General features: G+C 47.7%; 1 protein-coding gene across 1 annotated transcript; it reads left to right on the forward strand.

Moving 5' to 3' along the window:
* Positions 1-19: 19 nt before the first annotated feature.
* Positions 20-27,970, forward strand: USP35 (ubiquitin specific peptidase 35). Its single transcript, XM_051608037.1, has 11 exons — positions 20-63; positions 10,021-10,714; positions 12,241-12,376; positions 17,586-17,715; positions 18,852-18,953; positions 21,147-21,305; positions 21,765-21,958; positions 22,069-22,162; positions 23,981-24,087; positions 24,671-25,886; positions 26,689-27,970. The coding sequence occupies exons 2-11, from the start codon at positions 10,033-10,035 to the stop codon at positions 26,857-26,859; spliced, it is 2,991 nt and encodes a 996-aa protein (XP_051463997.1). The 5' UTR covers positions 20-63; positions 10,021-10,032; the 3' UTR covers positions 26,860-27,970.
* The last annotated feature ends 13 nt before the right edge of the window (positions 27,971-27,983 follow it).

Here is a 27,983-nt window from a genome sequence, read left to right on the forward strand (position 1 = left end):
GCCCTGCCCGCCCGCTGCCCGCCGGGCTGCGGATTCCTGCCGGAGGGGCACCCAGGGCCGGAGGTAACGGGGGGGCAGGGGGAGAAGAAAGAGGGGTGGGGGGCTAGGAGGGGGGCGGTCAGGGCTCGGGGGGGCTCGGGGGGAAAAAAGGTGCTCGGGAAGGGATGCGGAGAGGGGGTGGTCTAGGGTTGGGGTGCAGGGTGGATGCTCAGAGGAAGGGGAGGAGGAGGGTTTGTTGGGGGCAGGAGGGGTGCTGGGGGTGAGGGGGGCTAGGGAAGGGATGCAGGAGGGATGCTCTGGGTGAGGGGTGCTCTGGGTGAGGGGTGCTAGGGAAGGGATGCAGGAGGGGTGCTGGGGGTGAGGGGTGCTGGGGGTGAGGGGTGCTAGGGAAGGGATGCAGGAGGGGTGCTGGGGGTGAGGGGTGCTAGGGAAGGGATGCAGGAGGGGTGCTGGTGGTGAGGGGTGCTAGGGAGGGGATGCAGGAGGGATGCTGGTGGTGAAGGGTGCTAGGGAAGGGATGCAGGAGGGGTTCTCTGGGTGAGGGGTGCTAGGGAAGGGATGCAGGAGGGATGCTGAGGGTGAGGGGTGCTCTGGGTGAGGGGTGCTGGGGGTGAGGGGTGCTAGGGAAGGGATGCAGGAGGGGTGCTGAGGGTGAGGGGTGCTAGGGAAGGGATGCAGGAGGGGTGCTGGGGGTGAGGGGTGCTAGGGAAGGGATGCAGGAGGGGTGCTGAGGGTGAGGGGTGCTAGGGAAGGGATGCAGGAGGGATGCTGGTGGTGAAGGGTGCTAGGGAAGGGATGCAGGAGGGGTTCTCTGGGTGAGGGGTGCTAGGGAAGGGATGCAGGAGGGGTGCTGGTGGTGAGGGGTGCTAGGGAGGGGATGCAGGAGGGGTGCTGGTGGTGAGGGGTGCTAGGGAAGGGATGCAGGAGGGGTGCTGGGGGTGAGGGGTGTAGGAGGGATTCTCCTCAGAAGGGGTGCAGGGGGGTTAGTCAGGGAAAGGGGTGCAGCAGGAGAGATGGTCGGGAGAAAGGATATGAGAGGGTTAGTCAGGTGGAGGAGAGATGCTTGGGGTGAGGGATGCAGGGGGGATGCTCCTGGGAAGGGGTGCAGGAGGATTAGTCAGGGAAAGGGGTGCAGGAGGGGTGCTCAGAGTGAGGGATGCAGGAGGAATGCTCCTGGGAAGGAATGCAGGAGAGACACTCAGGGGAAAGGCTGCAGAAGGGATGGTCGGGAGAAAGGATGCAGGAGGGTTAGTTCAGGAAAGGGGTGCAGGAGGGATGCTCCCAGGAAGGGGTGCAGGAGATTGCTCAGGGGCTGAGATGCTTGGAGAGAGGAATGCCCAGGGGAAGGGGTGTGGGAGGGCTGCTCAGAAGGAAGGGTGTTTGGGGGTCAGGCTGCTCAGAGGGAAGGGGAGAAAAGATGCAGGACAGATGCTGGGGAAAGGGGTGCAGGAGGGATGCTCAGAGGGGAGGATACACAAAGGGATGCAGGAGGGTGTTCACATTTGGGATGTTGGGGGGTTCCTCAGGGTCACAGTGCAGGAGGGATGTTCAGGGGTTGGGATTTCAAGAAGGAGCTGGGAGTAATGGGTGCCCGGGGGTGGGGGTGCAGTCAGGGTTCTCAGGAACTGGGATGCTCAGAGGGAGGAATGCTTGGAGAATGGGTGCAGGAAGGGTGCTTGGGGGCTGTGATGTAGGAGGGATACTTGGAGGGATGCCTGGAGGTCAGGATGTAAGAGAGGGCTTGGAGGGAGGGATACAGGAGGGGTGGTTGGAGCAAGGGCTTCTTGAAGTGTTGGGCTGCAGGAAGGATGCTCAAGGGAGGGATGTTTGGAGGGAAGGGTCTAGGAGGAATACTCAGAAGTAGGGATTTCTCCTGGGATCCTCAAGGAGAGGCATGCTCTGTGGTCAGGATGCAGGAAGGAACTCTGAAGGAGGGATGGTTGAGGATTTGGACTGTTTGAGGGTCTGGCTACAGGAGGATGCTTGGAGGGAGAGAAACAGGAGCAATGTAGGCAAGTGGGTGTGTGTATCCCTGGTGCCTGCAGGGCTTTGCAAACCTGACTGCAGCATCTTGTAAAGAGGAACTGACCAAGATGGTCTGAGGTTTTCCCAAGAGAAGCTGACCTGGAGCCAAAAAGCCCTAAAAGTGAGGGTCAAATTCAAAGCAATCAACCCCCCTTTCAGATTAAATCTGCCCTGACTTGGACTTTGCAGGTGTTAAAGGATAAAAGCAGACATTGGCATCTTGCTTAATTGCCACTTTAATGAGGTTTTCAGAACATTTTGGGAACTAAACCATATCCTGCTGTGTTTGCATCACAGAACTCAGAACCATGGCAGAGAAATTTCAGTTTTATGCTCTAACTTAGGCTGAAAGGACGTTGCAAGGGGCTGAGCTTTCACTTAGGGAGTGGGATCAAAATGCCTTGAACATCTTCATGATGAGGTTCATCAAGTTTGCCATGGTCTCACTTCACCTTTCTGGTTTATAGAATCATAGAACGGTTTGGGTTGGAAGGGAGCTCAAAGACCATCAGGTTCCAACCCCCCTGCCATGAGCAGGGACACCTCCCACCAGCCCAGGCTGCACAAGCCTCATCCAACCTGCCCTTCAACACCTCCAGGGAGGGGGCAGCCACAGCCTCCCTGGGCAACCTGTTCCAGTGCCTTCCTGCCCTCATGGGGAAGAATTTCTTCCTGATGTCTGACCTCAATCTCCCCTCTTTCAGTTTAAAACCACCACCCCTTGTCCTGTCACTGCCCTCTCGGTGAAAATCCTCTGGTTTCTGGATTGGCTGACACAAAGCCAAATATGTTGGAGGGAAACTGAGGTCTCAAATGAGTTTCACCTCTCATTTTTCCTGAAAGCACCACCAAAAAATTGCAGATTTCTGTATCTCCAAGCAGTGAAGCAGTGTCTGATGAGCCCCAGCCAGTGCTGACCCTTGGTCTGGTATGTTTTGATGAACAGGACGTGGTTTTTCCTTGGATTGTACCCAGAGTTTAATTTCTATACACAGACAAAAGCAGAGAGAAATATGAAGAAAGGAGAGTGATGTTAATGCTATAAATACCTCCAGGAAAACAACTCACTTAACAGAGTAGATGTATTTATAGTCTCCAGGGATGATAATAGAAAGGACATTGCTCTGAAGGTCAGTGCAGGATCCAGGTGCTCCTAATATAAAGCCCCATGGATGCAGGGTAGCACAACCCTGGCTGAGGGCTCTGGCTGAAGAAGAAAGCAAAAGGCCTTTGGGGGAAGAAAAAGGAGGATAAGTTCATTTGGGGGATGTGAAGAAGAGTGACTGTCCTGGGAAAAACTTACCTATTGAGGGCAGGACAAAACTTTTTGGGTATTCGATGCCAAATAAGTTCATAAAATTGAAAAGAAGCTGGAATGGGTTCTTTTTGTCAGTGGTTGGTGCTGGGCTTAGCCACAGAGCCAGTGGTTTGTCACTGCTGGTCTAGTGGTTAGAGCAAGTCCTGCCCTATGTGCCTTTCTCTGCTGCTGGTTTTCAAGGCGACAGGAGAGAGGAATTTAATTCCTTGTGCTTTGCTTTCTGCAGCCACGCCAGGATGGCTGATCATAGCAGCTGTGGTTTGGAGATGCTGTATGAGAAAAGGATACCAGTAGGTATTAGAGATCTGTGTGTGTGTGTGTAGCTGCTGACTGGAGGGGAGGAATTGAGATGGGAGGAGGAGTCTGGAGAAAGAGAAGATGAAATGTTAGGGCCTTGGGCTTTATTTGGTATTATCATGCTGATGGCTTTGACATCCAGCCAAGGCCTTCTTTTGTTTTTCCTTTTTCCTTTATTATTTTTCCTTTTTCCTTTATTCTTTTTCCTTTTTTCTTTTTTTTCTTTTTTCTTTTTTCTTTTTTCTTCTTTCTTTTTTCCTTTTGTTTCTTTTTTCTCTTTTTTCTCTTTTCTTTTGTTCTTTTTTCTCTTTTCTTTTTTCTTTTTTTTCTTTCTTTTTTCTATTTAATTTTTTTCTTTTCTTTTTTCTTTTTTCTTTTTCCTTTTTCCTTTTTTCTTTTTCCTTTTTTTTTTTTTTTTATTTGATGGCTGAGTGCCTAACAGCAAAAACCACAGAGAGAAGAGACCAGGGTACAGAGAGAGAAGAGGCCAGGTTTGGCTAGTCTGGTTTAGTGGTAGGTGTCCCTGCCCATGCAGGGGGTTGGAACTAGAGGATCTTTAAGGTCCTTTCCAACCCAAACCAGTCTGTGTTTCTATGATTTCTGTGCACCAAAAAGATCAAAGAAGAAGCACTGGGGAAATAAGAGAGCAGGGTCAGTAAGACTCTGCTCTGGAGCCAGGCTGGGAGAGTTGGGGTGTTCAGCCTGGAGAAGAGAAGGCTCCAGGGAGCCCTTAGAGCACCTTCCAGTGCCTGAAGGGGCTCCAGGAAAGCTGGGGAGGGGCTTTTCACCAAAGAAGGCAGTGACAGGATGAGGGTGATGGTTTTAAACTGAAAGAGGGGAGATTGAGGTCAGACATCAGGAAGAAATTCTTCCCCATGAGGGTAGGAAGGCACTGGAACAGGTTGCCCAGGGAGGTTGTGGCTGCCCCTTCCCTGGAGGTGTTCAAGGGCAGGTTGGATGAGGCTTGTGCAGCCTGGGCTGGTGGGAGGTGTCCCTGCTCATGGCAGGGGGGTTGGAACCTGATGATCTTTAAGGTCCCTTCTAACCCAAACCATTCTATGATTCTATGATTCTAAGACAGACAGATTCAGGTAGGGCAGCCAGCCCACAGCTGCAGGCCATGAATTGAGGCCATGGTAGGTCACCTGGAGGTGGCTGATAGAATTCTGTGGTGTGATCAAACATATGTATAATGTTTTAGAGGAAAAAGGAATGATGAAATACATGGTACTGCAGAAGAATGGAATAGGATCTGCAGTGCTTTGCAGATCTAAAACATGAACAGATTTTAGTAAAGGTAGGGATTACTATCTGGTACATTTAGAATGATTGCAAGTACAGGTATTTTGGTTAGTTATTTCTTAGGGACCCCTCAGACAAACGTGTGGCCGTGGGAGAGAAACTTGCTGTTCCCAAGGTGGGGTTCCTGATGCACATCAACACCATGTGAAATGCCAACAGTCATAGAAGCATAGGATGGTTTGGGTTGGAAGGAACCTTAAAGATCATCTAGCTCCAACACCCCCTGCACAGGCAGGGACACCTCCCACTAGACCAGGTTGCTCCAAGCCCCATCCAACCTGGCCTTGAACACCTCCAGGGAGGGGACAAAACCAGTCCAGTCGGGTGACGATGTTCAGATAAATCTTTACTCTCCAGACAGGACAGAAAACTGACAAGCAGGGTGGAAGGTCCTGCAGACCATGGGGACAACCCCCTGCTCCAGATCTGCTACTGCCTGTGGCTGACGTGGAACCTCTGTTGGTGCAGCACTAAAGGGTGGTGCTGAGTCAGTGCAGCACAGGACAGGAAAGCACAAAGAGCTTTGCCAGCCAAAGGCAATTAGCTCTAGTGAGTAGGAGACACACAAGTGCAACCTGTCACTGGAAAGCAGCTTGGGAGAGGAAGATGTGAACTCCTTGAAAAGGAAAGGTGAATTTAGAAAAGCAGTTTATAATTATGTGCAAAAAAATTGGCCAGGCTTCTGTGCTGGTAATTTTTCCCTGTGATGACTGCAGATGGGGAGAGTCTCACTTCTGTTTCTAATGAGGTAGTGAACTGGATTTTTCTGCATTTATTATAAGTCTGAGTTCCTGCCCAGGTCTCATAAAAATGGACCTGATCTTCTGCTCTGCCATGGTCCTTTATTGGATGCAATTCGGATAGTAGCTGAAGGGAGCAAAGCAAGGTGGAGAACTGACATTAATATATTTGCAGGTCTGCAGAGGTTTTTGGCTGCTGGCTCTGCCAGAACCTGTTGCATCTTCTAGAGCAAATGGTTTGATTTGGATGTGTCTCAATATTTCATATTTCTACAACAGTGTGAATGATACCTGGACAGTGGGATTGAGTGTATCCTCAGCAAGTTTGCTGATGATCCCAAGCTGTGTGGTGTGGTTGACACCCAAGAGGGAAGGGCTGCCATCCAGAGGGACCTTGACAGCCTGGAGAGAAGGGCCAGTGCCAGCCTCATGAAGTTCAACAAGGCCAAGTGCAGGGTCCTGCACCTGGGTCAGCACAACCCCAGGCACAAATACAGGCTGGGGGAAGAATGGCTGGAGAGCAGTCCTGAGCAGAAGGAGTTGGGGGTGGTAGTAGATGAGAAGCTGGACATGAGCCCCCAGTGAGGGTTGGAGCCCAGAGAGCAACTGCATCCTGGGCTGCATCAAGAGAAGTGTGGCCAGCAGGGCCAGGGAGGGGATTCTGCCCCTCTGCTCTGCTCTGCTGAGACCCCACCTGGAATACTGTGTACAGTTCTGGGGCCCTCAGCACAAGAAAGATACAGACCTGTTGGAAAGGGTCCAGAGAAGAGTCACCAAGATGATCAAAGGCCTGGAGCACCTCTGCTATGCAAACAGGCTGAGAGAGTTGGGGTGTTCAGCCTGGAGAAGAGAAGGCTCCAGGGAGACCTGAGAGCACCTTCCAGGGCCTGAAGGGGCTCCAGGAAAGCTGGGGAGGGGCTTTTCACCAGAGAGGGCAGTGACAGGACAAGGGGTGATGGTTTTAAACTGAGAGAGGGGAGATTTAGGTCAGATATTAGGAAGAATTCTTCACTCTCAGGGTGGTGAGGAACTGGAATGGGTTGCCCACTGAGGTTGTTGATGCCCCATCCCTGAAGGTGTTCAAGGCCAGGCTGGATGAGGTTTTTTGCAACCTGATCTAGTGGTGGGGTTCCCTGCTCATGGCAGAGGGGTTGGGACCTGATGATTTTTAAGGTCCCTTCCAACCCTGATGTTTCTGTAATTCTATGATTTTATGCTGTGTTGCTTAAGTGAGATACATATTCCCTTGTGTATATTCCTATAGATACAGTTTGTAAACCAGTGGGCTCTATTTAATTTGAAGCCTCCAGGCATTATTACAGTGCAAATAATATATAAGGGAGGCTTTAGAGGATAGGGGGTAGCTGGCTGTGAAATAGTTAAGAAGGAAGTAAAAAGAAAAGCAGCAATTGTGTCATTGGGAGGATAGAAACCATCGTGATAGAAACCACAGCATTAAGTTGCTGTGGAAGCTTGACATGTACACACAAGGTCATTGAACTGGAATCACATCACTTAGCTTAATTAAGGTTATTTAGCCAGGAAAAACTTGATCTTAGCTAAATAAAAAGTATAACCAGATGTGTAAGTTATGCTAGATGATGGAGAAGCCAAAGCAAGAGGGGCAGTAACATGGATGAGGGCCCAACAGTGGCCTTGGTTTGATGATTTCCAACCCTGTAGGGAATTTGCAGTTTCTTCCTAGTTATTTAGAGGGCTTTTTAACATTTTTAGGAAAGCAGTCTTAGGGAAGTGGTAAGAATGACTGTCTGTGACTGTCTGGTAACTGCTGGTCAGGCTGTATCTGTTGGGTGTGGTAATGATGAGTTACAGGCTGTGTTTTCCCCACCTTGGCTGGATGAACTGGTAGCTACTTTGGACCAAAAAAATCCCCTTTGCATATTAATTTCCTGAAAAAAAAATAATAATTAAATCATTAGCACACAATTACTTTGATGAAAGCAGACCTAGAGGGGTGTGTGACAACAGGGGCAGGTTTTTAAGAAGTTGTATCCCAAGTCATGGCAAATTTTGTAGAAATCTTACAGAATACAGTAGGTTTTGTGCAGCATTTTGTGCTCTAGCAAGGCCCCACGTGCATTCCCTCCCATCCTGCAGTGGCTCAGGATGCTGCAGGATTGATCCTTAATTGTCTAACTGCCTGGAGGATGCAGCAGGAATAATAGTCATGTCTTGGCTGACATAAAAGAAACAATTTCAGCAGGAGTTAAGGACAGTAAAAGGTGAGCCTCACTTCTGTACTTGCAGCCCTCCAGAGAATTTAGAGAAGTAGATCGTGACTTCTTCTTTGTAAGTGAGAAGCAAATCACTTTATTCATCTCTCTGTGTTTGGATGGTGGGATTTTTTTCCTCTTTTGGTGATATTTATCAAGCTATAGATGCTGAATTTATGACCAGAGTTTCCTTAAGGTAAAGGACATCTTAGATGTGTGTTTTCAGAGGTCTGTAAGATCTGGGGCGTGGCAACTGACACTGCATTCTGCACACAATACTAAGGAGGCTTTACTGGAAATATGCTGCTGGCAGGGGTAGGGGAATGAATTGATTTAGAAATCATTGGATAGGCTTCAATTGAAATGAATCCTAATTAAAGAAAAAACACAGGCAGAAGAGAAATATAAGGACACCCCCAAACAGGACAGATTATGAAGATGAGACCCAAAGTCCAAGGTGATTTTTATCCTGAGGTTTGGATTTGGGTTTTTTTTTAATGTATCAGTTTACTTGGTTTGGACAGTGAAAGAAAGCTGGTCAGTGCTGCTCTTTGCTTATATTTCTTTTCCCTCCCTGGCTTCCAGAGCACAGTTGGGTTTTTATCCTTGCAGGGACACATCACGTGCTAAGCAACCCCCTCTTGCAAGTGTGGCTGAAATGCTTCATTTTATTTGTGGCTTTAGATGGAAGTGAAGTCTGGAGCCAGGCCTGCTCTCTTTTAACAGCACCCTTTTTATTTTGAGGTGGGGATGGGACAAGACACTGTGGGCCCTGGTGTGTGTTTGTGAGTGCAACGTGTGGTGCCAAATGCAACCAGCACTCGTTGATCTGCCAGAAAGGAGAGTGTCTTCAGAACAGTTTTGTAGGTCTGAGTATCTGCATGACAAGGATGGGCTGCATCAAAAACAGCGTGGCCAGCAGGTCAAGGGAGATGATTCTCCCCCTCTGTTCTTGTGAGACTCCATCTGGAGTACTGTGTCCAGTTCTGGAGCTCCCAACACAGGAAGCACATGGAGCTGTTGGAGAGAGTCCAGAGGAGGCCACAGAGATGATGGGAGGGCTGGAGCAGCTCTGCTCTGGAGACAGGCTGGGAGAGTTGGGGTGTTCAGCCTGGAGAAGAGAAGGCTCCAGGGAGACCTGAGAGCACCTTCCAGTGCCTGCAGGGGCTCCAGGAAAGCTGGGGAGGGGCTTGGGACAAGGGCAGGGAGTGATAGGATGAGAGGGAATGATTTTAAGCTGGAAAAGGGGAGGTTTAGGTTAGATCTTAGGAAGAAATTCTTTCCTGTGAGGTTGGTGAGACCCTGGCCCAGGCTGCCCAGAGAAGCTGTGGCTGCCCCATCCCTGGCAGTGTTGAAGGGCAGGTTGGATGGGGCTTGGAGCAGCCTGGGCTGGCGGGAGGTGTCCCTGCCCATGGCAGGGGGGTTGGAACTAGATGATCTTTAAGGTCCCTTCCAACCCAAACCATTCCATAATTCCATTGTTCTCCCTCCCCCATGGATGTTTTCAGGCCATAGGCAGGAAGGGACATTCTCCAAACGTGTATTTGTGCAGCACATCACACTGGGAAGACCTGCTGGGGATGAACCTTTATATAGTGTCTGTAATCAGTTTTAAGAAATCCTGGCTGCCTAATTTTATCACTGTAAGGAGGTTTCTGGTGCAATAGTGCATCCAACACTTGGTTATGAGTGTTGTTCTGAGCTCTTCCAGGGAAATCCTTAGGGGTTTTGTTGGGTTTTTTTAAGCATTCTCTCCTCTAAGGCTTCACTGCTGGTGAATTTGGGCTGTGACAAATGGGAAACTTTGCCTGACTCTGCAGTTTCTCTCCCCTCTCGTTGTGGTCCTGCATGCAAATGCAGCAGGTCCCTGGGGAGCAGCCAAGACTGCACCACTCAGCCAGAGTGGCTGGCAGCACAGCCTAAACATCAGACCTGCACCCTTGCCATTGCATGGAGAGGCTGAGATCCCACCTCTGCTTCCCAGGGCTTTTATCTCCTTCCCTGAACGCGAAGAATTTTTTCTCCTCCTTCGCCAACCTGGGCTTGAAAGCTCAGCAGACCCTGCTTGAGCTACTCTGCTGCTCTTGTTCCTCTCTTTCAGCAGCTGGGAGCAGAGATGGATAAGATACTGGAAGCTGTGGTGATGTCCTCATACCCCAACAACGTGAAGCAAGGGCTGGTGAGGCGCGTCATCGAGGCAGCGAAGCAGCCCATGGACAGTGAGCAATGCTGGTCCATGCTGGAGCTGTCTACCAAGCTTTATCTCACAGGGGAGACCAAGTATAAAAGAGAGATTGGTAAAGAGGTTTTGGAGGTCTATGGCCACTACCACCCAGAGGAATTTGAGGAGTTCTTCAATGTTCGCTTCCTACTGAGTCTCCTCCAGGAAGGCTATGGACCCCTGGGGAAGAGAAGTCATTATGTCCTTGATTATATCCAATTAGGACTGCAGTTCATCTTGGAAAGCCCATCAGCAAACAGCATCTTCAGCTTATTGAGGATCGAGGTGCTCCGGAAAGTCTGTGAGAGGCCCAGCCCCAAACAGTGTGCAAAGATCTGCAGACTCCTGACCCAGCACCCTCAGTGCATTCCCACTGGGAAGCACCAGGTCTTGTTCTGCCAGCAGCTGATCCGGTGCATTGGGCAGTTCCAGTGCATCTCTGAGGGGGAAGAGGAGATCATGGAGTTTTTGGAGCAGGTGAACAGAGTGAGTGGCCTGCTGCAGAGGATCTGGAGAACTCAGAACTCAGCCATCCTGCCCTCTTTGAAGGAGCTGTTCACTATCATTTCTTCAACAGGTAATTAAATAAAAACCACAGCAAAAAAACCAACAAACAACTTAGGGAACATAAATGTTGGCTCTGATTAAGTCAAATTTGATTAGTTTGACATCTTTCATAGTCTACATCTACTCCAGAAATGCAGCCACAGCTGAATCATAGAATCACAGAAGGGTCTGAGTTGGAAGGGACCTCAAAGTTCCTCTAGTTCCAACCCCCTGCATGGGCAGGGACACCTCCCACCAGCCCAGGCTGCTCCAAGCCCCATCCAACCTGCCCTTCAACACTTCCAGGGATGGGGCAGCCACAGCTTCTCTGGGCAACCTGGGCCAGGGTCTCACCACCCTCATAGTGAAGAATTTCCTCCTAATGTCTAATCTACATCTCCCCTCTTCCAGTTTTAATTCAATACCCCTTGTTCTCTCACTACAAGCCCTTGCTGGAGTTGGAAGGGACCTCTAGAGATCAAGTCCTTGTAGCACATCTACCCCAGAAATGCAGCCACAGCTGAAATATAACAAGGAATATTTATTCTTTTTATTAATATATATCTGGTCTAGTGGGAGGTGTCCCTGCCCATGCAGGGGACTTGTAACTAGATGATCTTTAAGGTCCCTTCCAACCCAAACCATTCTATGATTCTATGAAAGAGGCATCCCTAGAAGTTACCCAGGGCTTTAAGCCAAGGGAACAGCATCTCCTGAAAATACACATGGTCTGTACACAGGAGATGTTATCCATGGTAAAATATTTGCAGCACAAGCTTGAGTGTTGAACACTTTCCAGCATCAGTTTGGCTTAATGGAAACAGCATATCTGCAGCTGATCAGAGTGAGACTTGAAAGCTTTTAGAAATGTCATCTCTTGTGACTGATTTGATGGGACCCCACAGCCTGCTCCTTGCCAGGCACTAGGGACAAAGCTAAGGAGTTATTTCAAACTGATCTAGAGGTAGGAAGCCCTACTATCTGACTGGTGGTTGTATCTTAAGGTGGGACAGAAGATATTTATCCAGCTTCTGGGGTTATTAGGTTATTGCAGAGGGTCTCAAAAGATTTTTGGAGGTACCACTGCCATGAAAGACTGGAATCCTGCTGGCAGATGAGCTGCTGCTGCAGCAATTCCTAAGCCCATGAGGACACGGCTTTTTCAGTGCCCTCTGTATGAAAGCTTCATCCTTTGGAAGATGCTCTAGGCAGGCAAACTTTCAGTTCCATCCCACAGCAGTTATTTGCAGTAATTAGTGAAATGAGAGCAAGGAGAGGAAATCTGGGCCCCCAAAACATTCTCGTGCCTGAGATCTCTTCCTCCCTTTGGGTGTTTATGACTTCATGCAACAGTCCATCTGCTATGACCCAATCTCATTGTGCACCACACTGGGATTTGGGGAATTGTCCTCCTAGCACAGCTAAGTGCAGACTCCACATTGCTCATTCACACCAGCTGACTGTCTGCTAGGCAGAAATATATTTGGCTTTTAGAGATAAGAAATGACCTCATGTGCCTGCTTTTCCTCATTGCTGGTGCTCATCCCTGTCTTGCAGAGGAGCAGGAAGCACCATCCAACGCCTTGGCCAGTGTGGTCCAGTTTGTCCCTCTGGAGCTCATGGATGGCGTGATAAGAAACCTCACCAACGATGACAGCATCACTGATGTGCAGATGATGACAGCCATTGGCAGGTAGGAGAAGCTGCATTACTGAATGTCCTTCTTGGTTCAGAGAAAAACTGTCCCCAGAACTACACCCAGTTCCTTTGTGAGGTTTTATCCCAACCAGTTTGGCTGGTGCTGTCTAGTGAGGCGTGTGGGGGGAGAAAGGGAATTTCTGGATCCTTCCTTCCAGTGATGAGGGCCTAGAGAACTAGAATAAATACATTATTATTAGTAGTATTAGTATTAACATTACATTTTTACTTGATTAATTTATTTTTTCTCAGAATTAAGTAGTTATGGGATACCCAACATAAGATATAGAGTTTTGGCTTTTTTTTTTCAGAAGCTGTTGAGGACCTTTTCTTCACAAAAATCTCCTTTGCAGAATTTAATGTTGATTCCCATCCTCTCTTCTGAAGGACGTTGTCCTAAATCACCAGTCACAGTTAAAAGTCTTGGAGAGGGAGGTGTGCCCATCTGTTGCAATGATCCCACCTTCATCTTTGTCAGACAAATGTGGTACTGGATCTTGGTCTTGTACCATGTTTATTCCTGCCCTTTGTGCAGGCAGAGTCAACGGAGAAGTTGAGGCATATTGAAGAGTAATGGGTGGAATACTGCCAGACCTGGTCTTTGCAGAGTCAGTGTCCACTTTGGCATCACCAGATCTTCCTTGCACACTTGTGTCCAAGTCCTACAGCTCCTCTATCCTCCTTTCTCTTAAGGAAGACATTTTTTCTAAGGAAGAAATTTTGTGTGCTAAGGGTGGTGAGACACTGGCCCAGGTTGCCCAGAGAGGTGGGAGATGCCCCATTCCTGGAAACATTCCAGGTCGGGTTGGATGGGGCTCTGAGCAACCTGATGTAGTTGAAGATGTCCCTGTTTATGGCAGGGGGGTTGGACTGGATGAGCTTTAAAGCTCCCTTTATATCCAAACCATCCTGGGATACTATTCTATGCTCCAGTGCCTTGCTGCAGATTTACTTAGGAGTGTCTTCAACCCATGCTTGCCTTAGAGATTTCCATTTAAATTGGTGATGTTTACATGCAGTATCACATGCACCTAACCCAAGGGAGCTGCTGTGACTTGACCTCACTGAAAACATGACTTTTATTCCTGCTATTACAGGATTTGTGTCTCCCCCCAGTAAGGTTACATGACAGAAACACACATTATTCCTTGATGTATGCAGAAAGGGATTGCTTCTTTTTGACTTGCTGAAGAGAGTCGTGGTTTTTCCAGAGTCCAGAGCAACCCAAACCAAAAGATTAAGTTATCAGTTCAGCTCTTAACCCTTTTCTCCATCTTCTTCTCCTTCTGGGAACCTGCTGCTGGCATCTCCAGGTGATAAATCCTCTAAGAGCACCAGTGCCTCAACGCAGAGGTTGCAAAATCAATTGCATCTGTCCTTAGAACATTCTTTGTCACGCAGAAGGATGAGTAAATGATTACTCAGAATTAGCCAAACATTAAGCAGGACCTGCAGAATGTCATTCAGATCACTTAGGAGAAATGTGAAAGTTTTGGTGACGTGTTTACAGCCAGTGGGTGCCCTAGAGCACTGCACAGCCTTGGCTTTTCACTGCACGTGTGATCCGTGCCTGGAACATTAGAGGAAAAGGTACAAATGGAGAGGAAGTTTCAGTTTAGGATCCCTGACAAGGTGGTTGCATGCAGAAGGCTCTTCCTCCAAAGCCTGGTTGGGTTTTGGAGTTAGCAGAATCATAGAATGATAGAATCATGGAATGCATTGGGTTGCAAAGGCCATTTAAAGGTCATCTAGTCCAACCTCCCTGCAGTGTGCAGGGACCTCCTTGACTAGATAGTAGGAGGGGAATAAACTGGACTTGGGGTGGAGCTTCGGATCAAGGTTTAAAGAACAAATGGTGGTAAAAAAGAAGGCGAGCCTGGCACCTGCTGGTGTAAGTGTGCACCACAGTTGCTTTTACAGAGTTTCTTTTAGTTTGTCTCTTTTCAGATAAACTCTATTCATGTGCATCCCTGCTAACAGAAGTATTCCCTGATTTGTGGGTTGTTGGTTTTAAAAAATTATTATTATTTTATTTATTTATTTATTTATTTATTTTAAAATACTTTTTCCTGGGTGTGTGTCTGTTCCAAAGAGTCCAGGTCCAGATGAAGGAGGCACCTGCTGTCACACAGGCACTGGCTACCTCTAGAAATCTGGATTTGAGCTTTTTAAAGTTTAGCAACCCAAATCCATGGCTCCTTTGGAAAATTAAGGCTCTGGCTTTTAAAACATTTGTGGATCTTGCAATGTGGAAAGTGCAATGTGAATTTAAAATGTAATTTATTCCTTCTGTAGCAATGCAGGCAGGCAACAGGCAGGACTCTTAAGTTGGCCACTAGTGCTGTTAAATAGCAGGGAGCAAGGTCATTTTACAGCTTGTATAAGAAGACAGGGTGAAGAGGGACCTTTGGATCTATGGATCCATCTCTCTGCTTTCTAGGTGCTGTCATTACAGACTCCTTTAATGATGTTCAGCTACACTCCTCAAAGCAGGAAGGGCTTTTGCTCCCACTACTCTTTTCTCATAGCTGTTCTACCATTGGTTTAGGATCATAGAATTGTCCTAGTTGAAAGGGACCTCAAAGATCATCAAGTCCAACCATAACCTAAATCCCCCCTACCATAACATGATTTACCTGTTCAGTGCTTAAATCATGTCACTAAGCACTGTATCTACATTTCTTTTAGACACTCCTAGGGATGGTGACTCCACCACCTCCCTGGGCAGCCTGTGCCACTGTCCAGCCACTCTTTGGGTGAAGAAATTCTTTCTAATATCCAGCCTAAACCTCCCCTGGTGCAGCTTCAGGCCTTTTCCTCTGGTCCTCTCATTATTCACTTGGGAGAAGAGCCCAACTCCCACCTCCCTACAACCTCCTTTCCTGTAGCTGTACAGAGCAATGAGGTCTCCCCTCAGCCTCCTCTTCCTCAGACTAAACAATCCCAGCTCCCTCAGCCTCTCCTCACAGGACTTGTTCTCCAGACCTTTCACCAGCTTGGTAGCTCTTGGGTTGCTTTAGTGGTTGGAATCTCTTCTCTAAGAGCCAGCCTATATGTATTTCTGACCATGTGATAGTTTGTTTCATCTTATGCCAACATAAATAGCTGAAATAGCTCTTCTCCCTCCTGGTGTTTATTCCTTCAATGTGTGCAGGCAGAGCAGTCCCTTCCCATCTCTGCTTTCCCGTGGCTGTGCTAAACAAGCCAGGTTATTTTAAGCTTTTCTGGCAGGAAATGTTCTTCATTGCCCTGACCAGCTTAACAGCCTTTTTCAACACCTGCTCCCACTTCAGTTCATTGGACATGGGTGGTGAGGTTTGTGCACCATGTTCCAGGGGTGGTTCATCATGGGCTCAGATTACAGCTTCAGAGGACATTCTTTTGCCATAGAAAATACGTTTTCTTCTGGACCACAGCATGATGCTGGTTTTTGCCATGGCTACTGTTACACCGGGTCCTAATAGTCATTTTGTGTCTGGCTGGTTGTCTTCAAACAGACAAGCTGCTGTCACATAGCATCCATTTCTTGTGCCTTGCATGGGTTTTGAATCAATAAATTTCCTCCCAGTTCTACATTTCTAGTCCTCAGGATCTTCCTCATGATACTTGACCCTCCTGTTGTGTTGATGGTGCCTCCCAGCTTTGCATCAACACAGATTTCACAGCCATGTTTTTGCTAACATCATTAGATCCTGAAGAACACTGCTTGTAGCCTCCTTTCAGGTAGCCATTCAGATATGATCTACTCTGGCCTTTGACTGGAAATTCATATATCCCAATAAACCTGACTTTGGCACCTATGGTAATGCCCCATGGCACCCTATCCCTTCTTCCTAGTCATCCCCTCACTGTCTGTCTTCATTTTAGGATCTATCTTCCTATTCTTCCCACAGAAAACACCATACCAAAGCCAGGAGAGCCACTAAAACTCATCAGAGTTGAATTTTTCATGATGGAAATCACCAGCTGCTCTTGTTTGGAACTCATGAGCTCTTCATGTTTCGCTTTCATACCAGCTGTCGTTGCCCTTGTTTCCATTCTCCAATCTTTTATCTGCCTCCTCTTTGTCACCCTGATCGATGCCTTCCTCTTGCTGAAAATGGAGGCAGAGGATGTGTTAAGTTTGGAAGTCACATCTAGAGGCCATATCATATCTTTTAATCACCATCACACCCTCCTTTTACAGGGCTTTCATGGTTTTCCTTATTCTTTTTCCTTTCCTTATTCTCGAGAAACTCTTCTGGTGTTTGCTTGATTATCCAGCTTGGTGTGACTTTTGGTATTTCTCAACATATTCTACTCTCCAAGCTCTCTTTGCTGGCCAGCCTTTCATTTTTCCAGCTCCTGTACACTTCACTTATTCCTGCTCTTTGCCTTGTGGTGGGTAATTATCTGTGTTCTCTGAATGTATTTTGCACCAGATACAGGCTGATAAGCAAAAGGGACTGAGGTGGGAGACTGAAGAACTGGAATGTCTTCAAATCAGAGGGAGTGAATTGGTTAGCAAAGTTTGACCCTTGGAGATCCCAAGCCTTAGTTACCTCCCATTTTTGTTTAACATTAAATGTAAAGACAGACAATGAATCAACACTTAGTCTGAGGTTATTTTTTTTGCCAGTGACTCCTGTCAAATGCTTATTACTTGCAGAAACATGAAAACATGTTGGTTGAGTGGCTGTAGATGCAACTTGTTAGCTGTGACGTTCAGGAATGTCTCACTTCTTTTAGGGTTACCAGTATTTTTTCTAAAATGCATTTCTGGAAATACCTGTTTCCCACACAGAGAATTAAGGGGCCTGAACCTGAGTGTGTTTTCCTTACCAGTAACAATGCAGAGATCATACAGGTATCATTTCTTTGCTGATGGTGACAATGCAGAGCCCTCAATCAGCACCTCACATGGGTGGCGTACAGAGCATTGTATCAGTGTTAAATGAACTCAAGTTGACTGAAGTTAATGGAAGAAATCCCCACTTTCTTCTTTGGACTTAGGTCTGGTCCTCTGATGAACCACAGCGTGATGACAACGACATCAGGGTAATTCCACTTCAGGCTCTGTGGTGCTTTGAATAGCATGTGAAATGCTTTATGCATTGTTCACCCCACTGCCTAGACATGAGTTTGGAGGAGAATTAACCCAGATAAGTGCTTGGCTTCACAATACGCTAATTGAGTTTACTTTAAGAGTTTGTATTTCATTTCAGGATGATTGACTGGGTGTCCTGGCCCCTGGGCAAGAACATAGACAAGTGGATCATTGCTCTGCTGAAGGGTTTGGCTGCAGTGAAGAAGTTCAGCATCTTGATTGAAGTTACTCTTTCAAAAATTGAAAAGGTCAGTGGGCTCTTTTAAACATGAATGTGAACAACAGTATTCTCCTTGCACCTAAGATGTCTTCTTGCCTTTCAACTGAATGACAATGACATGTGACATGGACCTGTTGGAGTGAGTCCGGAGGAAGATGATCAGGTGCTGGAGCACCTCTCCTATGAGGACAGGATGAAAGAGTTGGGGTTGTTTAGCCTGGAGAAGAGAAAGCTCCGAGAAGACCTTAAAGCACCTTCCAGTATCTGAAGGGGCTACAGGAAAGCTGGGGAGGGATGTTTTATAAGGGCGTGAAGTGATAGGATGAGTGGGAATGGTTTTAAGCTGAAAGAAGGTAGATTTAGATGAAATCTTGGGGAGAAGTTCTTTCCTGTGAGGTTGGTGAGACACTGGCCCAGGTTGCCCAGAGAAGCTGTGGATGTGTTCAAGGCCATGAGGAACACAGTTCCAGAAGCTGGAAGAGTTCAAGGCCAGGTTGGGTGGGTCTTGGAGCAATGGTGTCTAGTGGGAGGTGTCTCTGCCCATGGCATAGGGGTTGGGACTACATGATCTTTAAGGTAGCCAGGCATCTCTGGCTTTTCTCTATCTTTCCTTTCATTGTAAATGCATCAGAAAGGGATACAGCCCTTAAAATAGGATGGAATTTTTGGAAACTCTTAGAAATATGATCTGAGTGGGATAGAGAGTATTGTCAACTTATGCCATTTTCTGTAGAGTTAATGTGTTTGAAAAAGGCCTTTGCTTTCTATCTCTTTGCCTGATAGTGATAAAGCTCCAAATATCACAGTAAAGCAGAAGAGGCACGTTTTATAAAATCTAACATCCCTCTGTGCTTGCACGGCCCTGTCCATCAGGAGGCATGGAGGTGCAGCAGTGGTAGAGGCTTACACCTCATTGTGCCAGGCATCCCACAAGCCTGGAAGAGTGAGGGTAACCCACATGGTATTTGTAGGATGCCCTCAGGCCATGCTGTGGACAGGAGATCACTCTGGAGACCCATCTGCAGGCTGCTTGCTTCAACATCCAACGTGGAGCAGGGACAGAACAGCAGCTGTGGTAGATTCCTGGTGCCTTCCTTCCAGCCCCTTCTCCTGGGTGTTGCGATGCCATCTAACCTTCTCATTTGCTTTTTTCTCCTCCAACAGGTCTTCTCCAAGTTGCTGTACCCCATCGTGAGAGAGGGGGCTTTGTCTGTCCTGCGGTACATGCTGCTGAGCTTCCAGCACTCACACGAGGCATTTCACTTGGTAAGGTTGTGTCCCACACTTAATGAGGACATCTCCCTGAGTGGGTAAACACAGTGGCTACACTGACCTCATCTGACTTAAGATATAGTTTCAGCATCAGGTTTGGGAGATAGAGCCCCATATTTTGTTCCCACCTTTCATTCCAAGTGTGGCAGATGTTGCCACTCTGGCTTTGGGATGTGTTGGGTGAAACCCTTGCATTGAGAGGATCTCAGAGGGCTCAATCAGTGGAGACAGAGAGTATATTCTTAAGCAGTCCTTGCAGTTTCCTAAGCAGGTGCCTGAGCATTCCTTGGACTCAATGTGTCTCATCCCACATGTGACTTCACCAAGTTGTCACCAACGTGTGGTACCCATTACCATTTCTTGAAGTGATGGGTCATCTTTCAAAGCATTGCACAGTGTCAGTGCAACGAGATGTGGTGACTGGGTCAGGACACTTCCACTTCATGGAGTCTCTGCTGGTCAAAGCAAAAACCACTTTTAGCATTTGAATCTCCTCTTTTCATTTCCACAGTGACAGTTTAGGTTTTATTTTGCTGTTGACACTAAGGCACAGCTCTGCTTCTGGCTGGTGTTGCCCCTGGAAAGCTGTAACTAAAGAGCAAGGCCAAAGGCAAAATCCTGTTTGCAGTGATGAGCTGATAAAAGAAGTAATGGAAAATTACTCCTACTTATGTTTGATTTTACACTTTTTCATTAAAGCCCTCACATTTGGCATTCCACCTAGAAGTTCACAGAATAAACAGATAAGGCTGGAAAAAAGCAAGGCTGGCCAACAATTTCCACTCATGTTTTTTCATTCCTCAGCTGGAGACAGTTTCAGTGAGCCTGAATTTCTTGAGAAACTCTTTGGTTTCTAAAAATAGGGTTGTTCCAACGGATTGTCTTCAGTTGGGAGTCCAAATTTTGAAACACTCCAAAAGCTGTTGGTTGCTCTTGGCTTGAAGTTTCCATCTGCAGCCCAGTAAATTTCCTCTGTTATTTAAAAAACAACAACAACAACAACAACAAAACAACAAACAAGGCACCAACGTGTCTTGCTTCTTATCTTCTTGTGTTTGCCCTGGCACTTTGGAAGGGTTTTGAGAACTGTTGCCCATCACGGCTTGGCAAAATATTGATGGTACTGGGATTCGTTTTCTTCCCCAGGAAAACATTCCTGTTGGAAAGGAAGGAGTTAAAATCTCCAATATTTTGAGGAGGGGAAAAAGAGAGAGAGAGAGAGAGAAGGGAGGAAGACCAAGGGAGGAAGGGAGGACCAGGAAATGGCCCGACTGGGGACCCTGAGACATTACTCCAGGATTGTTCTGGGGTAAAAATAACGTAAAATATAAACGTGCAAAGGTCACGTAAGTGCTCAGGGTCACTCCAGCACATCTGCAGGGTTGGAAATGGGTTGTTCATTCTGTGTGCAGCTGCAGGGTCAGCAGAGGGTGCCCGTGAGCAACTTACCATTTGCATTTGCATCTGCTTGCTCATTTTTAAGTTTTGTGGATGAAAGCAAAATGACAACTGTGCTGCTTGTGTGCCTTGTACTGCATAGGGTAAAATATAGCACACGAGACAAAGCTGCTTGTGGGTGAATTCATCTGTCTTGTAGGTTTGAATCCCTGCATTGGGCAGTCAGCATGTAACACTCCCTTCCCTTTTTGGTGTGGGATTGGGTAGAGATTGATCTGCACAAGGAATGGCAATCCCAGCGTGGCAAGGCAGCAGCACAAACCTGCTGGTGTCACGGTGGAAGGTCTAGAGCATTTGCCCTGCTCAAGTCATAGAATCATAGGTTGGAAAAGACCTTCAAGATCATCAAGTCTAACCATCCACCCTACAACCCCCAACCACTAACTGATCCTTTGTAACACCATGTCTACCCCTTTTTTTGAACACCTCCAGGGATGGTGCCTCCACCACCTCCCTGGGCAGCCCGTTCCAAAGCCTCACCACTCTTTCTGTGAAGACATTTTTTCCAATATCCAGTCTGAACCTCCGCTGGTGCAACTGGACCCCATTTCCTCTTGCCTACAGAAGAACTGCTGTCAAGCTCATAGGGTGAAGGATAAGGTTCAGAACTGGGTTGAAGTCCACTGTCCTTTTGCCTGGGCATGGCTCTCATTCCCCTGCTTGTGCGTTTCTAGCTCTGTCAGTAATTTGGAGCCATTTTTGATGTAGTGCATTTTCTATTTTTTCCAGCTGCTCCCTCACATCCCCAGGCTGGTGGCCTCTCTGAAGAAGGAGGATTCCAACTCTGCCACCAGCTCCCTGGAGCAGCTGGCTGAGCTCATCCACTGCATGTTCTTCCGCTTCTCAGGATTTCCAGATCTCTATGAACCAGTCCTAGAAGCAGTTAAAGTAAGACATACACTTCTTGGTCCCTTTTCTGTTTTCCACATGGAAATGGCATCTTAGTAACCAGCCTGAGGGTATGCAGTCCCAGAGGGACTGTCCTACTAGTAGGGATGTCCTAACCTCAGCATGACAAACTGGGGTAGAAGAAAGGGTTTTTAATTCTGAGTTTGAGCCCCGTGTAGGCAAGTGGAGGGAAGATACTTCTCTTATGGTGGGACTGCAGAAGTCCTGATTGTGCCTGTGGGTTTTAGGTGTAACTTTAATCTGGAATGCCTCTAAAGGACTAATAGTAGCAGCCAAACACTTCCTTCCATGGATGCATGTTCATGTGAAGTGCAGGGGAAATTAATTGTGTGAACCCTCCTGGCAGAGGGGTTTTGCAGTTGCCTGTGGCTGATTCTTCATCTTCTTATCATTCTTCATGATAACGATTTGTAACACAGTTCTCTCTCTCTCTCCAAGGCTCTTCCAGTTCCAAATGAAGACCGGATTAAACATCTCTTGGGACAAAATGCCTGGACCTCCCAGAAGAATGAGCTGGCCTGCTTCTATCCACGTCTGGCATCCAAATCAGAGACGGGAAAGATCGGGTTAATTAACTTGGGAAACACCTGCTACATGAACAGCATCATACAGTCTCTTTTCATGGCTTCAGAGTGAGTTTTTGCTCCTTTGCTCCCACCCAAGGCTGCTCCAGGGGCTGGTCCTTGCACGTCCTGCCCTGATTTTCCATCTCGAGGTCTGCATCTCTGCTTTTCTTCTGCAGCTTTCGGCATTCGGTGTTGAATTTAACCGAGGGCAACTCCCAGCCCCTGATGACAAAGCTCCAGTGGCTCTTTGCATTTTTGGAGCACAGTCAGGTAATTATTTCATGTTCTAGTTATTTGTTTGGGCTGTCGGCTGCGGAAAGGCTCGTCTCCAAGTTGCTTCCTGCCGACTCCAGGGCGCTGATAAGGAGCTGTGGATCTTGGTGGGTTTTTGTAACAGGACGGATTTTGTTTATAGGAAAGAGGCTAATTTTGGGGGTGGAGGAGGCAAGCTCCTGTCACCCATGACAGGGAGTTGTGTTCACACCAGGCTGCCTGTCTTCAGCCTGTGGTTGGACTGATGTAATGACTAGTAGTTTGGACAATTAAGTCCGTTTGGTAATAGTTTACGTATGTGGGCAGCTGAAAACCTGTTGGTATAAAGCAGAGGTTTTTATTTCTTGCTGTGCTCTGAGGAAGAAGATGAGAGCAGCTTGCTTGTCCCCTTGCTTCACAGCAAAGCACAATCAGCCAATTAAAATAGCTTTAAATGTGTTTTTGTTAATAATAATAACAACAACAACAATACTACTGCCCCTCCCCTTCCCCCTTAGATTTCAGATACTTTGAATCCTCTGTATGTGAGGGAAAGTAAAGTAAAAAATAACATCCTTAAATTATTTATGAATGCTTTCTGGACAAACATGACATTTACTGTGAGTGACTCCTGGAGATACAGCTAGGTCATCTCTGTCTCCTCTCTTGAAGATAATATTTTTGTCCCTGGAGAGACACTTTTTTGAAAGTCCAGTGAATTTTCCCTCTCTGGAAAACCAGTCATCTGGGTTTCTCAATTTTCCAAGCTTTGTCTGACAGAGCTAGTTTGTTGCATTGTGGTAATATATCATTACAGATTACTTTTGGGGGAAAAATACAGAGAACCTGTTATATTTAATATTTGGTCATAGAGGAATCTAGTTTTTGATGGCAGTTTAGGGTGTCTGAGATTCGTGTGAGCAGACACTGAAGCATATTTGATTGTTGTGTAGTTTAAGTTTGATAGTTTCCTGGTAATTTCTGAACAGCCTTCTAGTTATTTTTCTTCTTTGGGCTGTTCCTAAAGTCACTTCTTGGCTGAAGATGGGTCTCTTTCCATGTTAATTAGACTGCAGCTTCCTAACATCAGTGATTACATTATCTGGTAATGCAGAATACCTGCCTACAGTGATGAGAATGATGGAGGGAATTTTAAGTGGATTTTTTGCTTTGTTTTTTTTTTTTTTTATGAAAGGATTTGGTGAGAGAGATCCTGATCAAACTAAATGGAGCTTCAAATTAAATTCAGGCTGAGTTAAGTAGAAGTCTCTGGGTCAGACCAATAAACCATTTTAAAATTAAAGGCAGATATAAACACATGGAATTTTTCCTAGAAGCACAGGATCATAGAATGGTTTGGTTTGGAAGGAACCTTGAAGATTGTCTAGTTCCAGCCCCCCTGCCATGGATGGCAACACCAGGCTGCTCCAAGCACCATCCAACCTGGCCTTGAACACTTCCAGGGGTGACTCATCAACAGTTTCCCTGGGCAACCTGTGCCACTATCTCACCAACCTCACAGGAATTAATTTCTTCCTAAGATCTAATAATTTTAAAAATACTTTCATATGACTTTTTTATAGAAGTATAAGTAAAATAATGGCTGAAATTCAGCCCTATGGTCCTGGCTGGCTGCAAACCAGGGAAGTATTCCCATGCACTGGGATTAGCCCTTATAGTGGTAAAAAGGGGGACCTTGTCAGCCACACAAGCACACCTTGCTTCTGGTGAAGCATCCAGGAAGACTTTCCTCTTCCTTCTCCATCCCCCTAAGTGAAATGAGAAGCAGATTCCACCAGGTGAAAAGCACTTCTCTTTCTTCTGTGTTGCTGCCAGCGACCTGCCATCTCACCTGAGAGTTTCCTCTCTGCCTCCTGGCCACCCTGGTTCACCCCTGGTGCTCAGCAGGACTGCTCTGAGTATCTCAAGTACTTGCTGGACAGGTATGTGGCAAGAGCTGTGATTTTGGACCCTGGTGACAACAGCGTCCTTAGGCATGATGTAACATTTAACACTGACCCATGTGTAAACGGGGCAAGTGGCTGAGACCTGGAGCAGTTGGGAGACTGGGGCCTAGGGCTGAAAGATGGTGAGACTGGTCTGAGGCTCCTTGATAAAACCCTCTTTGGGTTGGTGTGGAGGTAAGGCTGGAACTTAGTTCAGCTCACCAATTTCTGCCTTTGCTCTGAAGGCAAAGGGAGTTGTACCAAGCTTAGAGATTTGCCTGACAAGCCACTCAGCCTCCTCTGTCAAATGTTCATTTTTACCTCTCTTACCTAAAAATCCCAACTCACTGGTGTCCCAGTGGTCCCCCTAGAAGTGAGGGGTCAATGGCACATGGAGACCTCCGATTCCCAAATCTTGCCCAACTACTCCCCACCTTCCTCCTGCACCACCAGACCCCTTGGCCACAGGCAGGTTAACTCAGATGACCCCCTTGGAGTGAAGAACAGAAATTCTACTGTAGAAACTGCCTCTTGGTGTTTTATCAGTTTCATAACACAGCCTTTTTTCCCCCTGCCAAAGATTACATGAAGAAGAAAAAACTGGGAAAAGGATCTACCAGAAACTCAAGGAAACCAGCTTGATGTCTCAGGCAGTGGAGCATCATTTCTTAAACAAGACATTGATTGAGAAGATGTTTGGGGGTAAAATGATGACAAAGATCCGCTGCTTGAAGTGTTTGAATGTCTCCTCCCGAGAAGAAGCCTTCACAGACCTATCCCTGGCCTTTCCCCCACCAGACAGGCACGTACATGGGAGCATGTCTGTTCTACCTGTGGAAGAAATTGGCCCACAGTTTATTGAGCCTCCTGACAACCCACTCCAGCTTACGGGGTCTCCCTGGATCCAGAGGAAGGCCCCAGTGGCCAGAGACACCTCAGCCCCACCAATGCCAGTGGAAACGTTGGGATTCCAGGAGTCAGGAGAAGCAGCAGATCCCTCAAGTAGCAAAGCCATCGGTGTGGACGCAGCCAAAGACCCTCTCTTGGCTTTTGGGGAGTCAGCCTCTGCTCCCAAGGACTCCAGATCTGTCCCGGATTTAATCAACTATTTCCTATCCCCAGAGAAACTGACAGCAGAGAATAAATATCACTGTGAGAAATGTGCATCCTTGCAGGACGCCGAGAAGGTGGCGGAGCTGACGGAGGGTCCACACTACCTCATCCTCACCCTGCTGCGCTTCTCCTTCGACCCACGGACTATGAAGAGGAAGAAGATCTTGGACAACGTCTCCATCCCTGTGGTGCTCAAGCTGCCCGTGCTCGTCACCCCGGAGGAAGATGAGCAGGTTTGCTGGCGTGGGCAGGACAGGATTGGCCCGGGAAGTGGCTTCATGTCTGTCGTGTATGACCTCTGCAGTGTGGTGGTGCATTCAGGCATCTCCTCTGAGAGTGGCCACTACTACTGCTACTCCAGGGAGTGCACTGACACCGTCCCCCATGAGCAGCCCCACAACCCACCTGCGAAACCGGCCTCGGACAAGCAGTTGGACTTGGAAATCCAGTGGTACCTCTTCAACGACACCAGAGTTTCCTTCTCCTCCTTCGAATCGGTCAGCAACGTCACCTCTTTCTTCCCCAAGGACACTGCCTATGTCCTCTTCTACAGACAGCGGCTGGGCAGGCAGAACTGCCTGCTGCACGAGGCTCTGGCCGAGGCTGGCCACCTGCATGGTGAACCCTCCCTCCATAAGGACTTGATGGAAGCCATTTCCAAAGATAACATCCTCTACCTGCAGGTAACTCCCTCCTCCGTGCTCAGCAGGGTGAGATCCTGTGGCTGCCCAGCTCATGGTGTGGGACATTTAAAAAAAACCCCACAATTATGAGGCTTTGAGCAACCTGGTCTAGTTGGAGGTGTCCCTGACCATGGCAGGGGGTTGAAACTACATGATCTTTAAGGTATCTTCCAACCCCAACCATTCTGTAATTTGATGATTCTATCATTCCCACCCATCCAGGCAGCAGCAGGGTCGTATCCTGCAGACAACTCCTCGTGTGCAGATACCCTCTAGATCCCTGAAGGCAAATCCCTTTTCCATTTTAGCACCCAGTTGTAAACAGGTTGCAGTTTCCTGATGAAATTGGGTGTTGAGGTTGGTGCAAGACACCTCGTGGCTGTGCTCGGGGTTGACTTGCTGTTGCCCACCCCAGGAAGCTCTGTCTGAAATCTCCTAAGCACCTGGGAAAAGTGGACAAGACGGGAATACAAACTGGAACACATTTCATTCAACTGGTGGAGTTGAATGCTTTCCAAACAGCTGTGCCCCCTGGGACAGGAGCAGCACATGGGGGAGTCTGAGGGGTCCTTCCTGAGATGACATGGAAGGGCTGTTGCTTGATGGCAGGGCTTTGCTGCCTCCCTCCCACCAAGCTCTAGAGATGAGCACATGGCCTTCTCATCCTGGTTTAATTTGGAGGAGGCTCCCCTGGGCAACCAAACAGGCTCCTGGCTCCTTGGGGGAAGGTGGGACCATCCCCCCAGCCAGGTCACTAACCTGCAGATATCCTTGCGTTACTTCTCCCTCTTCCTTCTCCCAGGAGCAGGAAAAAGAAGCAAGGAACAGAACTGCCTACATTTCTGCCTTGCCGAAATCCCCACTGTGGTGGAGAGACTTTGACAGGGACAAGGATGATGACAGCTCCTCGGGGGGCTGCAGCCCAGCAGCAGGAGGGGGTGGATCCGGCTCCTTTCATGGACTCGTCTTCTAACCATCAAGTTCAACCAGGTGGGGTTTGTCCAGGGGGCCAACCTGAAGCCGGAGGCTCCTCTTCCTCACCTTGATGACGGCGAGCATCTTGGAGGAGGCTTTGGTGAATGTTTCCATGGAAAAGGACTCAGGGGCTGATTTGGAGGCACCCGGAGGGTCCCACCACTTTCCTATGCACTTGGTCTTCACGCCTTAATGTAACTAAGCTAACGCGGAGATGAGCAGCTGCTGACAGCTCAGAGAAGTGCCCTTTTGCTTCAGCATAGCCATGACTTGCCTGCTGTGAGCCCTGCCACCAGCCTGGGGAGGGGACAGGGATGAAGATGGACCCAGCAGGGCCTCAGGGATGGAGATGTTCCATGCACATTCTGTCTGCAGCCCTTCCCATGGCGTTGAGCCGGTTTTGGGTGGAGCTCTGCCTGGCTGTTGGCTTCTTTTTAATGTTTTGAGAAGCCACCTTGACACACCTCTAAAGGTAGGAAAAAGACTGAAATGGCTGAAAAATGTTGAGCAGCCAACGTGGCAATGCTGATCTGGTGGGACAGTGAGCTTGCAAGTCTGCTTGGTCATCTTGAGCAGTGGCAGGTCAACCAAAGGGGTTTTATGCAGCATTGCAAAGCACCCAAAAGTGACTGAGGGGCACAAACCCCTTTCAGCCTGGTCCAGTCAGGGATTTTTTGGGCTCCAGCAAAGCCCCGTTGTGTTCTTGGTGACCTCTGGATGCTGTTAGTGTACATGGCAGGCCTGGACACTCAGCTGTTTTTCTAGACATGGTTTTAGGACTCAGCCTCTCTCTGCTGCTGCCATCTCATGGCTTCCAGGGCTGGATCTGCCATTTGAAACTTGGCATTTCCTTTGGGATATTTTGAACTGAGCAGCAGATGACAGAGATCCCTCTAAAACCACTAGCTATTTTTTTTTTTTTTTTTTCAATGCTCATTTGCAAGGAGAGTAGCCCAACCAGGTATATTATATCAACCCAATATAAATATGTACTATATATACTATATATGTATTTTATAAATCAGTAATGGGACAGGGGCTGATTCTGGTGGCAGGAGGTCAACCCAAGCCCTGGGTAGCTCATCAACAGGACCATGGCTTCTTCCCATGTTCCTTCTCCAG

Source organism: Apus apus, chromosome 1, assembly GCF_020740795.1.
Source record: "Apus apus isolate bApuApu2 chromosome 1, bApuApu2.pri.cur, whole genome shotgun sequence".
NCBI lineage: Eukaryota > Metazoa > Chordata > Aves > Apodiformes > Apodidae > Apus > Apus apus.

Coding starts and splice junctions, on each gene's coding strand:
- USP35 (XM_051608037.1), top strand. CDS start 10,033: ATGGATAAGATACTGGAAGCTGTGGTGATGTCCTCATACCCCAACAAC. Junction 18,954..21,146: donor CACACGAGGCATTTCACTTG/GTAAGGTTGTGT, acceptor TATTTTTTCCAG/CTGCTCCCTCACATCCCCAG. Junction 24,088..24,670: donor CTCAAGTACTTGCTGGACAG/GTATGTGGCAAG, acceptor CCCCTGCCAAAG/ATTACATGAAGAAGAAAAAA.